This window comes from Ornithorhynchus anatinus, chromosome 18 (assembly GCF_004115215.2).
Source record: "Ornithorhynchus anatinus isolate Pmale09 chromosome 18, mOrnAna1.pri.v4, whole genome shotgun sequence".
NCBI lineage: Eukaryota > Metazoa > Chordata > Mammalia > Monotremata > Ornithorhynchidae > Ornithorhynchus > Ornithorhynchus anatinus.
In genome coordinates, this window is record NC_041745.1 from 595,363 (window position 1) to 612,165 (window position 16,803).

At 50.3% G+C, this 16,803-nt stretch overlaps 1 protein-coding gene across 2 annotated transcripts in view; it reads left to right on the top strand.

Moving 5' to 3' along the window:
- Positions 1-16,803, top strand: part of FAF1 (Fas associated factor 1) — a 138,152-nt gene that overhangs the window by 326 nt on the left and 121,023 nt on the right. For both annotated transcript variants that reach the window (XM_029083128.2, XM_039914729.1), the window contains exon 2: positions 14,837-14,905. In XM_029083128.2, the coding sequence (XP_028938961.2) occupies positions 14,837-14,905 (69 nt within the window). The remainder of the gene's footprint in view (positions 1-14,836; positions 14,906-16,803) is intronic.

Genomic DNA, 16,803 nt, shown 5'->3' on the forward strand with positions numbered 1-16,803 from the left:
CTGCTGCCCGATTGTCCGTCCCCAGCGCTTACTACAGTGCTCTGCACAGAGTAAGCACTCAATTAATACTACTGAGTAAATGACCCTATTTATTTTGTTAATAAGGGGGACAGCTCTGTGATTCCATCTTGATGTTTTCTTTCGCTTTGCCCCCCCCTTTTAGACCGTGAGCCCGTCGTCGGGCCGGGATGGTCCCTTTCTGCTACCCAATTGTCCGTCCCCAGCGCTTACTACAGTGCTGTGCACATACTAAGCACTCAATACTACTGAATAAATGACCCTATTTATTTTGTTAATAAGGGGGACATCTCTGTGATTCCATCTTGATGTTTTCTTTCGCTTTGCCCCCCCCTTTTAGACCGTGAGCCCGTTGTCGGGCCGGGACGGTCCCTTTCTGCTGCCCAATTGTCCGTCCCCAGCGCTTACTACAGTGCTCTGCATAGAGTAAGCGCTCAGTAAATACTAGTGAAAAAATGATCTTATTTATTTTGTTAACCAGGTGGACATTTCCATGATTCTGTCTGTCTTGATGATGTTTTCTTTCGCTTTGCCCCCCTTTTAGACCGTGAGCCCATCTTCGGGCAGGGATGGTCCCTTTCTGCTGCCTAATTGTCCGTCCCCAGCGCTTACTACAGTGCTCTGCACAGAGTAAGCACTCAATTAATACTACTGAATAAATGACCCTATTTATTTTGTTAATAAGGTGGACGTCTCTATGATTCCATCTTGATGATGTTTTCTTTCACTTTGCCCCCCTTTTAGACCGTGAGCGCATCGTCGGGCAGGGATGGTCTCTCTCTGCTGCCCAATTGTCCGTCCCCAGCGCTTAATACAGTGCTCTGCACAGAGTAAGCGCTCAGTAAATGCTACTGAATGAATGACCCTATTTCTTTTGTTAATGAGCTGTGCATCTCCACGATTCTATCTCGCCGTGTCTTCCCCAGTGCTTAGAACAGTGCTCAGCACAAATACCAACATTATTATTATTATTATTATGGGTTCAAATCCCAGCTCCACCACTTGTCAGCTGGGTGACTTTGGGCCAGTCACTTCACTGCTCTTTGCCTCAGTGATCTCATCCGTAAAATGGGGATGAAGACTGTGAGCCCCACAGGGGACAACCTGATCACCTTGTATCCCCCCAGCGTTTAGAACAATGCTTTGCACATAGTAAGCTCTCAAATACCATCAGTATTATTATTATTATGTTGCCTTCTTTCGCTTTGCCGTCTGCCTGCCCCCGTTTAGACCGTGAGCCCGTCGTTGGGCAGGGATGGTCTCTCGCTGTTGCCCAGTTGTCCATTCCAAGCGCTTAGTACAGTGCTCTGCACAGAGTAAGCGCCCAATAAATACTATTGAATGAATGACTGACCCTATTTATTTTGTAAATGAACTGTACATCCCCTTGTTTCAATCTGTCTTGATGATGATGTCTTCTTTGGCTTTGCCGTCTGCTTCCCCCCTTTTAGACCGTGAGGCCATTGTTAGGCAGGGATGGTCTCTCTCTGTTGCCCAGTTGTCCATTCCAAGCACCTGGCAATAGTATCTGTTAAGCATTTACTATGTGCCCAGCACTGTTCTAAGCCCTGGGGGGTGGAGGGGGGTACAAGGCGATTAGGTTGTCCCGTGGGGGGCTCACATTCTTCATCCGCGTCGTCCAGATGAGGGAACTGAGGCCCAGAGAAGTGAAGTGACCAGCCCAAAGTCACACAGCTGTCTGTTTCCCCCGTTTAGACCGTGAGCCCGTCGTGGGGCAGGGATGGTTTCTATCCGTTGCCTAATGGTACATTCCAAGCGTTTAGGACAGTGCTCTGCACATAGTAAGCGCTCAGTAAATACTATTGAATGAATAAAGGCCGCCAGGCTTCTCCCCGTTCTCCTTTTTCTTCATTCATCCAATTGTATTTATTGAGCGCTTCCTATGCACACTGTCCTAAGTGCTTGGAATGTACAATTCCCCTCTTCAAAGCCCTACTGAGCTTGTGAGCCCCATGTGGGACAGGGATGGTGTCCAACCTGATTTGCTCGTATTCAACCCAGCACTTAGTAATAACAGTAATAATAATTATGCTATTTGTTAAGCGCTTACTATGTGCTGAGTACTGTTCTAAGCGCTGGGGTACTAGAAGAGTGCCTGGCACACAGTCAGCGCTTAACCAATACCACAATTATTATTACTGAGAGCTCACCTCCACCGGATGACTTGTTTTGTCGTCAGATGACTTGTTTTGTCGTCAGATGACTTGTTTTGTCGTCAGATGACTTGTTTTGTCGTCAGATGACTTGTTTTGTCGCCAGATGACTTGTTTTGTCGCCAGATGACTTGTTTTGTCGCCAGATGACTTGTTTTGTCGCCAGATGACTTGTTTTGTCGCCAGATGACTTGTTTTGTCGCCAGATGACTTGTTTTGTCGCCAGATGACTTGTTTTGTCGCCAGATGACTTGTTTTGTCGCCAGATGACTTGTTTTGTCGCCAGACGACTTGTTTTGTTTTGTTCTGTTTTGTTTTGCTGCCCCCCCCCCTTTTTTGACTGTGAGTCCGTTGTTGGGCAAGGATGGCCTATATCTGTTGCCGAATTGTACATTACAAGTGCTTAGTTCAGTGCTCTGCACATAGTAACCCGTTATTGGGCAGGGATTGTCTCTCTCTTGCCGATTAGTACAGTGCTCTGCATATAGTAAGCGCTCAATAAATACTATTGAATGAATGAATGAGGCCTTCCCAGACTGCGCTCTCCCTCTTGTTAGCCATTTGCCACCTTGGTCTCTACAAATAGCTTATAGCAGGGGCTGATTTGATAAAGGGAGTCACCAGACCCTGCAGTCAGTCAATCAATCGTGCTTATTGAGTGCCTCCTTTGCGTAGAGAACTGTAGTGAGCACTTGGGAGAGTAAGATGCACCATCATAGGTAGACCCAACCCCTGGCTTCAGAGTCTGCAATTTGCCAGTTTCATTTTTGCCTTCCAAAGGTTAGCCCCTCTCATCCCCCAGAAAAGGAGTTTCAGACACATTTTCATTTTTGCCTGTTCACAAGCTATTTTTTGCCTACCCAGGAAAGTTTACCAGGTATAAACTTTCAGAAAGGTTTGGCAACATACATCCCTTTCATCCCAGTTAATTATCCACCCCACCCCCTCTGGTTCCTGTTTAGGAAATGAGGTGTCTTTCCCAGTGGGATTTTACTGGATGATATCACACACGTCTTTTACTTGGCTTAAATTCTTTGGGTTGGCCATTACTTGTCACTGTCAGAAGGTCTGAATTCAGCATCCACAAGTCCATTTTTAGTCAGTCGGTTCTGCCCGGGTTTTCAGGCCACAACCCAGAATACGTGCCTTAAGCTATAGAAACAGTCAGAAACTAGCCTGGATTCCACACTTCCCTGGGGCTTCCCTGGGATACATCTGAAAACCGCATAAAATCCAGTCCCCTGTGTCCCAGCTACTCATCCTGTTTCTCCCCTGCTTCTGTGATCTGGCCTCCTGGACTCCGCAGTGCAATAATTGCCCAAAAAGCCAATTGCGAATTTTAGGCCTGTTTTAAAAGTGTAACAACTGGGTGATGATGACTGGGTATTTATTAACTACTTACTATGTGCAGAACAAACACAGTGCTGGTATGGAGATACAACTAGATCGGACAATCCCTGCATCGGGCTCATAATCAGAGAGAGCCTAACTTATGCAAGAACCTAGTTTATGTCATGTCTGTTTTTATGTCACTAGGAGTTTGTTGCCTATAAATATACATAAGTATATACAGAACTGCGTCGATAATGCAAATAATGTCAATTACACAGAAACCCGCAAAACATACACAAATGTATGCACTTTTTTTGCTTGAACAGCTTTCTCCCTCTGTAGGTTTTGCCGGCAACTTTATGATGTTTATTAGGTGACATCTATTAGGGTTCTAGACTGTAAGCTCATAGTGGGCAGGAAACGTCTACCAACTCTGTTGTTGTACTCTCCCAAGCACTCAGTACAGTGCTCTATGCACAGAAAGCGCTCAACAGATACAATTGATAATGTCCAGCTCATGCTGGAGGTATCTCAGAACAGATGAAAGGCAGGTGCTTCTCCTCAAGGCATTTTGCATTCTTAAATGGATAAACCCTTTGTCTTAACATTTCCGTGTAACAGCAACACACAGATAGAGAAAACGGGCCCAGTACCCGGGACCCTGTGAATTGTTCCCCCAATTCCAGATCCATTTCGCTCCCTCAGAGCATGGGGAATTCCGTGTGGAAGTGTGGTGTTTTTTTTTCCTGGATAGAAAAGAGTGGTGTAGGCAATAGACTGGGAAAGACTGTGGCCAAGAAGGAAGAGGGTGGTGGTGTTTTTTTGTTGTTGTTTTTCTTTGAAGTACCTGAAACAGCAGCCTTGGAGTGGAGTAGGAGTTGGAAACCTCTTTCCCAGCTCGCCACTAGTAGCCGTATGGGCCTGATTCCACCAGCCCAAATTGTTCTTTGGGTCTTGGTTCCCGTGCACCGGTTTCTACTCGGTGACAGTATGGCAGAAAACGATCCATTTGTTGACAGCGGTTCCAGTTTCACTGTGAGGAAGAATCGTGGGCCACCTGTTAGCTTGAGGGCCCCGGCCTGGGAGAGCGGAGGGTCTGGGAACAAAGCCAGTCTTGACCACCAGGAGCAAGCCAACTCGTCCTTCCCTGCCTCATTTTCCCACTCTAAAATGGGGGTAAAGATCACTGTGGGCAGGGAATATTGTTGTATTGTTGTGTTGTTCTCTCCCAAGCGCTTAGTACAGTCAGTCGGTCGATCGTATTTGTCGATCGCTTACCGTGTGCAGAGTACTCTACCTTAGTACAGTGGGAGAGTACAATATAACAAGGTATTGGACACTTTTTTACCCACAGTGGGGTTACAGTGAAGAGACTAGCTTTCATAGCAAGTGCTCAATAAATGCATTTGATTGATTGATAATAATTCTGGTATTTAAGTGCTTACTATGTGCCGATCACTGTTCTAAGTACTGGGGTAGATACAAGGTAATCAGGTTGTCCCACATGGGGTTCACTGTCTTCATCCCCATTTTACAGATTAGGGATCTAAGGCACAGATAAGTGAGGTGGCCTGCCCAAGGTAACACAGCAGACAAGCGGCAGAGTCGGCATTAGAATCCACATCCCCTGACTCCCAAGCCCATGCTCTTGCTACTAAGCTAGATTCTTTTATGTCCCACGTTGTCAGTTAATTTAGTGGCAACGGCTTGGGGGCTCTTTCAAAGAAAGGGCCAGCTCAGTAATCCCCCTCCTCCTCCTCCTCATCATACCTGTTGAGCCTTTCTTATGTGCCGATCACTGTACTAAGCGCTGGAGTAGATACTGTACTTTCCCATATGCTTAATGTAGTTCTCTGCACTTAGTAAGCACTCAGTTAAATACCATCACTACAAGTCAGGTTGGACACAGTCCCTGTCCCACATGGGACTCACAGTCTATTGACAATACCATCTTGAATTTGCTTGACGCCATCCATTTTCTTATCAGTCAGCTCATTCTGTCCTCACAGCACCCCCGTAAAGTAGGAAGAAGCGAGCACTGTCACCCCCATTTTCCAGATGAGGAGGCTCCGGCCCACAGAGGACCAGTGACCAGTGGCTCTGGAAGGAGTAGAACTGGTCGCTCCCCGCCCGCCGCAGCCCTGACCTCGTTTCCCCGAGATCACAATATTAGGCGTCGGGCCTGGGTCTTGGGGAATGGGGTCAATCGCTAAAAAGAACTGTCCCCGGGAGGGAAGGTCTGTGATGAATTGTCCTTCTCGGGGGAGTTCTTCACCGTGAAAGCGGTGGAGTTCATCAGGCCCCCAAACTCGGAGGAGATAAGCACCGGGAGAAGCCAGTCCCACGTTCTGGGCCAGCTGATAAGAATGAGAATGTTTTGAGATAAGGAGGCACGCCAAACCAATTCAGAGTTGCCATCTCAAAGGCAAAATGCGTAGAGGCGAGGATGCCCGTGACCCATATAGGCTTATTGTTCTAAGCTCAGCTCAGAAACGAGTGTGATTGCAGGTAGAATTTTTTTGCCTCCCCCTCTACCCCGTCCCCTACTCCCCACCCTTCTCACCGTGGTTAGAATGGGGAACCGATTGCCAAAGTCAGCTCCGAAAGTAAGTAGTGTTAATCATTTCAAGAGGGAGCGGAGTATGTTTGTGGTAAAGGAATGAATACCAAGGTCCACCTCCAGTTCTGGCAGACAGGAGCCAGGAGGGAGGGGGTGTTGGAGGTATTTCCTGGGCTTACGAGGACAGGCGAGCATTGATGAATCAGGAGGGTTTTTTCTAACGTTTTTCAGAAAGAAAGCTAATGGGTTTATGTAACAAAGAGATGCATTCAGCGAATGGTCCAGATCCTGTTGTTGTTATTTGGGGGATTTTTTTTTTTCAGTTTCCGGGGTGAGAAAGTGATTCCTAAACCGAGCCATTCCGAACCTGAGTGGGCCAACCTCTGGCCTTGTGGCCTGGTCCCGCCGAGAGACCCCGTGCAGCTGGATTCCATCGATCACTAGTCTTGATTGAGCCCCCGCTGGGTGCGGAGCACTGTACCGAGCCCTCTGGAGAGAACAATGGGATTAGGGGATCGGTGTTGCCCTACTGGGGAGATCAGGCACTTTGGAGACTTGTGCATTTCCTCTACTCCCTCTCCCTTCTACATCACCCTTGCACTTGGGTTTGTACCCTTTTTCCACTCCACCCTCAACCCCTCAGCACCTATGTCCATGTCCGTAGTTTATATTAATGTTCGTCTCCCCCTCCAGACTGTAAGCTCACTGTGGCCAGGGAACGTATCTGACAACTCTGTGGTATTGGACTCTCCCAAGCGCTTACCATAGGGCTCAGGAAATTGATGATTGATTGATTGATTGATGTGCATGGGGACTCTGGTGGTTTAGGCAGTTGGAGTGTGCAAGATGGGGATGGGCTGCAGATGGGGAAGGGCTCCGAAGGTGGCGAGAGTGGTGGTCTGCTGGTCGGGGAGGGGGCTCCGGACGGGAGAGAGGGTGAGAGCAGGCGGTCACTGATGAGAGAGTTGAGTCAGTGATGAGAGAGATGAGAGCGAGACACAGGGGAATAGGTTTTTTTGAGAGGAATTAATAATAATAATAATTGTGGTGTTTAAGCGCTTACTGTGTGCCAGGCATTGTACTAAGCGCTGGGGAGGATACAAGCAAATAGGGTTGGACACAGTCCCGGTACCGTATAGCGCTCACAGTCTCAATCCCCATTTTACAGATGAGGTAACCGAGGCACAGAGAAGTAAAGTGGTTTGCCCAAGGTCATTCAGCAGACAAGTGGCGGAGCCAGGATTAGAACCTAGGTCCTTCTGACTCCCAGGCCCACTGCCCACCATAGGCCACGCTGCTTCTATTTATTGAGCGCGTACGGGTGCGGAGCGCCGAACTGAGCGCTTTGGAGAGGAGAGTACAATCGAGTCGGTAGACACAATCCCTGCCCACAAGGAGCTTTTGGAAGACTTGGTTTTGGACTCCTGGCACATCTTGGGAGCTTTTCGGAGGTGGTCTGGGGGCAGCGGCAGCGGGCTGAAGCAAACCATGTAAAGATAAAAGGCAGAAATGCAGTTGTCCACAAACTTTAACCCAGAGCGCTGTCACGGCCAAAGGAAAACGTAATGAGTCGGTCTGCTTTGTTGCTCCAGACGAGTAGACCTGTGTTTCCGGGAGTGATGCAATGTAGAATTGAGCAGGTATTTTAAATCTCCCTTTCCACGGCAGAAGATGGACTCTTTCTCACCAGGGAATTTACAGCAGCGGGCTTGCGCCCAGCAGAGCCCACATTATTATTTCTGTTTTGGTATTTGCTAAACGCCTGCTTTGTGCCGAGCACTGTTCTGCCCCCACTGTGTTGGGGTAGATACAAGGTAATCAGGTCGGACACAGTCCCTGACTCGCGTGGGGCTCACGGTCTTAATCCCTTAATCCCCAGTTTACAGATGAGGAAACCGAGGCACAGAGAAGTGAAGCTACTTGCCCAAGGTCACACAGCAGTCGTGGTGGAGCCGGGATTAGAACCCACGTCCTCTGACTCCCAGGCCCGTGCTCTTTCCATTAGGCCACACTGCTACCCCGTGTTCCTCCACCCCCGGGGATTTGAAGAAATGGGGAAGTTGTTTCCTCTCTGTTGGAGGTGCATTCGGCCCAATCAGTAGCATTTATTGAGCACTTAGTGTGTGCAGAGCACCGTGTACTTGGTGGTTGGGCGAGAGCAATACAGTCGAGTTGATCAGTCAGTCGTATTTATTGAGTGCTGGCCGTGGACAGAGCACTGTACTAAGCACTTGGGAGAGTACAACACAACACAATAGACACAGATCCTGCCACAATGAGCTTCCAGTCTAGAGGACTGAGTTGGGTGGGTGTGTCTGCCCTGTGCTGGGCAGGAGGCGAGGTGCCCTGCCTGGGAATTTGGGTCCCGCCCAGGAAACCCCCTCATTCAATAGTATTTCATTTAATAGTATTTATTGAGCACTTACTATGTGCAGAGCACTGTACTAAGCGCTTGGAATGAACAAGTCGGCAACAGATAGAGACGGTCCCTGCCGTTTGACGGGCTTACAGTCTAATCGCCTCTTCCCCAGCCTTGGCTCCATCCCCCAGTGCTCCCTCCCTTGCGGCTTTAGGCCTTAACCTTGCTTGATCTTCATCCCGCTCCCTCCTTCTTTTCTCTTCCCTCCCTCCCTGTCTCCCTCTGTCTTTCCTTTCTCTTCCCTTCCTCCCTCTCTCTTTCCAGTACCTGCCTTGGTCATTCTGGAGGGCCCATTGCAAGAGGCTGGTTTTTTGGGCCCCAGCCATGACACTCTGGAATTGCTCCCCCTGTGCCTTCCCTTCTCAGAAAATGTGTATTTCGTGTAGCTGTTCAGCTCTCTCCCTGAGAATGAAAGCTTCCTTTAACTGTCCGCACTGGCGCTCTCCCGCCTAAGCTGTTGGAGAGTTGAGTGCCGTTTGAATCGGAGAGAAATTTTGGAGGCCGGGGAGGAGCCAGAGCGTCCTGAAATGTCCTGGGGTCTCCTGAAGCGTCCTGAAGCCGTGTCGCTCCCGCCTTCCCAACCCTACTGCAGTTAGGTCCATATCTATAATTTTATTTATCTGTATTAATGTCTCTCTCCCCTTCTGGACTGTCAGCTCGTTACGAGCAGGGAATGTGTCTGTTCAGTTGTTATATTGTACTTTTCCGAGCGTTTAGTAGAGTGCTCTGTGCACAGTAAGTGCCTAATAAAAAGGTTGACAGCTGTTGGGGGTGGGGGTCCTGAGGATTCTTGGCAGTCTGTCACCATTTCCGACTCGTCTTCTGCACGTGCTCGGGGCCCACAAAGACTGACCGCTCCCACGGTGATGAGCGGGCACAGGTGGCATCTCCGGTCCCCTAGGGCTTCTGCCCGTGTGGCTCCCGGTACTCCTCTGTTAGGCCAAAGGGCAGCTTCCCCTCCCGTTCACGGTGGAGGCGGGTGGTGAGTGACTGGAGGGGTGAGTCAGCTGGATCCACACAATGACAGGGTTGGGCGGGCTCTCTAGCGACTTCGAGAGCTCCTTCCACCCCCTAGGGACCAGAGAACCCTGGGGATCAGGGGCAGAAGAGTCGGGGGTGGAGGGTAGGTGGGGGGTCTCCCTCACGGAAGAGGCAGTTCATTGGTGGGTAAGGTCGGGGACCCAGGGTGGCCTCCCTCGCGGAGGAAGTGACTCATTAGTGGATGGTCTAATTGGCCCGGGAGGGAGCCATTATCAGTGATATTTACTGAGCCTCTACAATGTGCAGAACTCTGTTCTATCTATTTTTATTTATGGTATTTGTTAAGCACTTACTGTGTGCCGGTCACTGTTCTGAGCACGGGGTAGATACGAGGTAATCAGGTCAGACACAGTCCATGCCCCACATGGGGTTCACCCTCTTAATCCCCATTTTATAGATGAGGGAACTGAGGCCCAGAGAAGTGCAGTGACCTGCCCTGGGTCACACGGCCGACAAATGGGGGAGTGCTCAGATCAAAACGAACATAGTCAAAGGAGACAGATGGTCAAAGAAATGGCAGGTACGAGGAAAGAATGAAGTGAATAGGTTTGTGCAGGGCAAGAGGTGAGTACTCAGTAGCTGGGGTGACGTGGAAGGGCTGAAGGTGGGGAAGGGATAATCAGGGAAGACCGTCTGGAGGAGCTGTCTGTCCCGGGGAACTTGGCGTAAGCTGCTGGAGGGCAGGGTTCACGGGTTATTTGGATATATTATTTATTACCCTATTTACTTGGTTGATGAGGGGTACATCCCCTTGATTCTATTTATCTTGATGATGTCTTGTTTTTGTTTTGTTCTGTTTTGCTCTGCGGCCTGTCTCCCCCTTTTAGACCGTGAGCCTGTCGTCGGTCAGGGATGGTCTCTAACTATTGCCAAACTGTACATTCCAAGTTCTTAGTACGGTGCTCCGCACGGAGTAAGCGCTCAATAAATGCGATTGAATGAATGAAAACGAACAAGTGACCAGTCTACAAAGACCTTACCCTCAAACGGAAGAGGCAGACGTAAAGTTTAAAAACAGAGTCATTGCGGCCTGGTAGATAGAACCCGGGCCTGGGAGTCGGAAGGGCTTGGGTTCTAATCCCAGCTCTGCCGCGTATCTGCGTTGTGACTTTGGGCAAGTCACTTCACTACTCTGGGCCTCAGTTACCTCATCTGTAAAATGGGGATTGATAATAGTGTTGGTGTTTGTTAAGCGCTTACTATGTGCAGAGCACTGTTCTAAGCGCTGGGGTAGACACAGGGGAATCAGGTTGTCCCACGTGGGGCTCACAGTCTTCATCCCTATTTTACAGATGAGGGAACTGAGGCACAGAGAAGTTAAGTGACTTGCCCACAGTCACACAGCAAGAATAGTGTGGGGTCCATTTAGGACAGGGACTGTGTCCAACCCGATTAACTTGTATCCACCTCAGTGCTTAGAACAGTGCTTGGCGCTTAGCGCTGAACAAGTACTGTTATTATTGTTACTATTATTGTTATAATTCCCCTGGTGGTCTCCCCCCCCATCTGTCTCCTTTCGGATTTGGATGGGTGGGGCGGCCTGGGGTGTCTGCCTGTAGTGTTCCCGCCTCGGTGCGGGAGACCCCCATTTGGGACAGCCGGCCCACCAGTAAAGCCCCGGGTTGTGTCTTTTCAAAGACATTTTCTCAATTTGGGAGCAATAAAACAATGTCAGCCTGGGCCGGGCACCCGACGGGTTGAAATTCGTTGTCGAATTTGTACCTTTGTGCCCCCTCTTGTGGCTAGGAAAAAGAAATGAAAACTATCGAAGGAACCAGTTCTGTGGGAGAACAGTCTCGTACCAAATGATACTTTGGGGGAAACTTTAATCTCTCTGCGGTCGTCGTGGACCTATCGAAGGAGAAAACGTATAGCCCAGTACCTGAAAGCATAAATCAGTGGCTAATGCCACTCCCCGAGTGCCCGCTGTGGATCGAGCACTGTACTAAGCACTGGGGAGGGGACCCCAGACACGTGGGCTGGAGCAAGACTTTCCCCCCGCGCCGGCGACCCGCCAGAGGGGCGTTCCTCACTCGGGGTCGCTGGATGCCATGCCGGTCCAGAGTTGGGCCGGTGGTCCAGAGCGGGGTGATGCAGCAACTGCGCTGTCCCTGTCTTTCTGGAAGTCCGTCTCCACCTGCCCGACGGTGGAGCCCTTTATGGGCCTGCTGTCGTTCCCCAGGCGAATGGGACCGTGATCCGAAGGTTTCCAGGGGGGAGCTTGCCCTTCTGTTTCTTCTCCCTGCTGACTTTTAGCTGCTCCCACCTCCCGAAAAGCTGTCGTGGACGGAGGGCTGGGGTGGCCAGGCGCCTTCAAGCCCCCCGGGCACGTAAAATGTGCTTTTTGTTTGACACTCTGGAAAGGGTTCGGTGGTGGAGGAGGAACCTCGGCTAGGGGCAGAAATGAGACCCTGGGATTATTTTTGGGTTTCTGTTTTCCTGGCCATCTCCGTTCCCTGAAGTGATGAAAAAGGAACTTTCTGCAGTGTTTTTCTCCCAAGAAGGCTTTTGGCCCTTGGTGGCACTGGTTTTGCACAGTGTTTTTCTTACGGGATGACTCTCAGCCCCTGGCAGCGTAGGGTTTCGCCCAGTGTTTTGGGGTGGTGATGATGTCATCTCACCGGTCAGTATCGGCTGTGATATGTCCACTAGGTCAGGTTTCTGTGGCATTTCATTTTGGCCCCCGGCTCACGGGGCACCGATAGTAGTCATAACTGTGCTGTGTCATTAGTTAAGCCCGTACTATGTGCCAAACACTAGATACAAGATGATCGAGTTGGACAGTCCCTGTCCTACGTGGGGCTCTCTCTAAGGCGGCAAGAAGTGCCAGAATTTCATCCTCATTTTGCAGTCTGACCCCAGGGGACCAGCTAGGGCGGGAGGGACTGGGATCGGGGCAGGCGGCCGAATGAACCCAGGTTGGCCAGGGCAGCGCAGTCTAAGGGAGCTCCAGCCAGAAGTCTCCCAGATGGCAAGGCCGGTCTCCCTCGCCCAGTTCCGTTTTCTTGAAAAACTGCATATTTACTAACAACGTGTGGGGTTTGGCCTGGTTTCGCTTTAAACTGCCGCCCGAAGAGTCCCGTAATTATGGGGCGGAAGGAAAACCAGTTCCCCGGGACCAATTTAGTAGAAAATGTGACGATCGTGAAGAGCTCGAGATCCTGTTCGTAGGAAAGCTGGAGTTGTTGGGCCGCTGTGAAGGTTTTAGCTCTGCTGGTCCTGGGGACCCCTTTTCACCCATCGGCCCCGTCCCCCCCGAGGCCGCGCCTCAGAGGGGTGTTTTTGTGCTTGGTCGTCCCTTGACCAGCCTGGAGGGTTTTCAGGAACGCGGTGGCTCAGGTTTTGGGATAGCCCCTGCCGCTAGCCGGCTAGCCAACTTCCAGGAGTTGGCAGTGGTGACACCGGCCTAGAGGAAAGAGCCGGGGCTTGGGACTCAGAGGACCTGGGTTCTGATCCCACCTCTGCCACTCGTCTGCTGCGAGACCATGGATAAGTCTCCGTGGCTCAGTTTTCTCACCTGCAGAATGGCGATTCAGTACCAGTGCTCCCTCCTACTTAGACTGTGAGCCTCACGTAGGACGTGATGATCTTGTATCTACCGCAGCACTTAGTATGGTGCTTGACACGTAGTAAGCGCTTAACACATACCACAGCTATTATCGATGTTATTATTTCACCTGTCACATCTGTTCCTCCGTCCCCTCCACGGGCCCCAGAGGGGTGGGGAAGGGGAAAGGTGAAATGGGGCAAGAAGGGGCTGCCTCTCAAGATTGGCTTGGGGCTCATTTGCTGAGGGGACCCCAGGGACTGGCTCCTCTTTAAGGAACCCTTGCTCTGAGGGTGACCCTGACCTCCCCCTATTTTGGCCTCCATCCCGCCTTCTCTTTGGGAGATTGCCGACGTGACCCTTCCTGGGCCATTCTGTGAGGTGACTTTTTGGCATCCCGGGTTTGGCTATTGGGCCTTCACCCCGGCTTCATCCTGGGGGAGCACGGAAACCTCACGGATGGAGGTTCAGGCATTGGGATCGCATACGGGCCTGTTCGGGTCCTGGAGTCCTGAGGCCGAAGTATGCTCCTCCTACACAAATATGACTGTTCATCGTAGCCACGAGCACAATAAGGTAGTCACAGAGGAGTATCTGGTGGTGGAGCAGATGTTGGCCTGGGACACCTGATCTTCATTAGGGTTTCTCTGGAGGCTTTTGAGTGTGCTCTTCTGTGTGCGCGTACACACACACATGCACACACCACCTTTTCATACAGTATTTCCTCAGTCGGCTGTGGTTAAATAGCCCTCACCTGAATCATCATGGAAGAGGCCGGCCCTGTGAGAAATAACTGGGCCTGATCCCTTTGGGGACTGACTCTGGCTTAGAAGCGAGGCCGCATTAGAGCGGCGTGAAGAGGTGGCCCGGACCCCTAGGGCGGAAGGTGTTTAGGTCAAGGGGGCCGAGAGCCCAGAAGCTTCTTGCGTGCATGCGTATCTGCGGGTCCCTGGCCCCCTCGGCAAGTCACTGTTTCTCTGGCCCTCAGGGTCTCTGCCTTGAGCGAGAGGAATAAGGTTCATCCCCCTCCATCTCCCGCCCCATCGGCACCCAGGCCCCGGCTCTGACATATATCACAGAGGGAGAACGATTCTGCCAAGGTCGGGGCAGGCTCATCGTGGCGGTACCAGAATCCAGCTGGCGGATCGTCAAGGGGGATTCAGCTTGAATGGGGAGCCGTGGCAAAATGTGGGGAGCCGTGACAAAATTCGGTAGCTCACACGGGAGGGATGAGCACGCATCTTGTCCTGTCAGCATGCGGGTCAAACGTTGACTCGTGATCACCAGCAGTATTTACTGAGCGCTTGCTGTGTGCAGAGCACTGTACAGCACTTACTGTGTGCAGAGCACTGTACTAGGCACTTGGGAGAGTACAGTCCAACAATAAACATGCACACTCTCTGTCCACAGCGAAATCACAGTCCAGAGGGGGAGACAGACATTAATATAAATAAATAAATTACAGATAAACAGCACTAACTAGAGGCGAGTGAAGCTCCCTGGAGATTCTGTAACCCAGCAGTGCCCATCCCTGTCGGATTTTCAAGATTATTCAGTCTATTTTGATGCCAAGTCAAACCTTTTGGGATGAGCGTGTTTCAGGAACATTGAATCTGTATTGGCTTACTTTTTTGAGGGGAGTCTTAAAACCTCAAACTTTTATGTCCCTGGTGTTCTAAAGTTTCAGGAATCCTTACTTTTCAGAATCAAATGTAAATTATCTTTTTCTTTTCCTTGTTTTTTAGGCCTGCACCGGTATTGAAAATATTGATGAAGCTATTACGTTGCTTGAACAAAATAACTGGGATTTGGTGGTAAGTGCTTTCCTGCTTTACATAAGCCTCTAATCAATAGAGAGAGTGAGTTCCGACTTCACCTGTCCAGTTTGTGGGAGGGATCTCCGTCGTGCTTGGGGAGGGAGGAGAAAAGTCACAACGAATGATGCAACGACCCTTTGAAGGTTCTCTACCCTGCACGGGGAATGGGAGACGTCTTTGGTTTTTCCGTCACTCCGGCAATGTATCGTCGTGGCGTTTCTGTCCGGGGTCTACCTTTGCTGTGACCCATTTCCGAGGAAGGATCATCCAGGCTGATCCCCTGCAGAGTTTTCCTTCCACCTGCTGCCGGGGAGCTGCTGGGTCCTGGCAGCTTGCTCTCCGGGCCCCCGATGGCCTGGTCTGCCCAACCTGGTGAGTGAAGCCCCCACTCTTTGTAATAATAATAGTGCTTTTTAATAATTATGGTATTTGTTAAGCGCTTACTCTGTGCCAGGCGCTGTACTAAGCACTGGGGTGAATACAAGTAAATCGGGTTGGACACAGTCCCTGTCCCACATGGGGCTCACAGTCTTCATCCCCATTTTACAGATGAGGTAACTGAGGCCCAGAGAAATGAAGTGATTTGCCCAAGGTCACACGGCAGAGGAGTGACAGAACCGGGATTAGAAAGAGTTCCTTCTGACTCCCAGGCCCCTGCTCTATACACTAGGCCACGCAGCTTCTGAAGCAGTTTGGCACTTTCTACTGGCACCTTCTCTTAGTAGCACTTAAAACAGTGTTTGACACTCAGTAAAAACTTAACAAATACCGTAATAATAATAAGGCGCCTATAGGATCCCACAAGAGGAGAGCAGAGCTTCCCCTGGCATTTTGAATTTAATCGGAAGGACATCCTTCTGGATGGCAGAAGATCCCGCAGACCCCCTTCCTTTGTCTTCTTTAATCTCTTCCAAGATCCTTGGGATTCCCTCAAAACAGACTCTGTGAGGAGAGAAGGGACTGGGCCTTTCACTTCAGCGGCACCGTGAGACTCTCCCGGAGCGGGCAGTGGCACGCGCTAATTGCTGCTGGGTGCAGAGTGTTGTGCCGAGCACTCAGGAAAGCACCCCAGCAGTCAGACGCACGGTCCTGCCCACGAAGAGCTTCGCCTGACTGTTAAATATTATATTGGCCGCTGTCTTGCAGGGTGGGTCGTTGACTTCAGCTATGGGTTGGGATAGGAGAAGGGGGAAGGGGCCGGCTGGGGGTGGCAGGGTTCTCAGCCATATTTCTGATGGAAAGAACGATGGACGGGGAAAGCTTCGCCGTTGAGCGTATTGCCCTTCTCGTTAACTCCTGCCGCCGAATCAATCAATGAATCACTGATATTTATTGAACACAGGTGATGGGTTTAGTGCCTGAAACATAGCGCTTGAATATCATAAAACAAACTATGCACTGAGCACTTGGGAAAGTACATTGTAGTAGGAATTGGTAATCAATCAGTTGTACTTATTGAGCTCTTACTGTGTGCAGAGCACTGTACTAAGCGCTTGGGAGAGTAAACTACGACGGAATTGGTAGGCACGTTCCTCCTTCACGAGGGCAGCAGTCCAGAACTGTGTTCTCCTCTTCTCTCCTTCTTACAGGTTTTTGGGAGAGACTTTTTAAAAAATTTTAAATGCCATTTGAAGTTTTGTTGGTGTCTGGATTGCCTCTTCTGCCTTTTCTTTTCACTCATCATCCCCAGCTGAGTGTTTCGGAAGACCAGGGCAGATACAGCAATGTCTTTGCCCTTGAATCTGCATAAGCAGAGGCGCTTTGTAGGCTCATCTGTTCTGTCTAGGAGCAAAGGGCCCAGCCTGGTTTCATTTGCCCATTCAGCTGCTTCCAGCCTATGGTTTGGTTGTCCCCGGGACCCCCTGGAACAGACAGCTGTTGTTGGAGTTGTAATA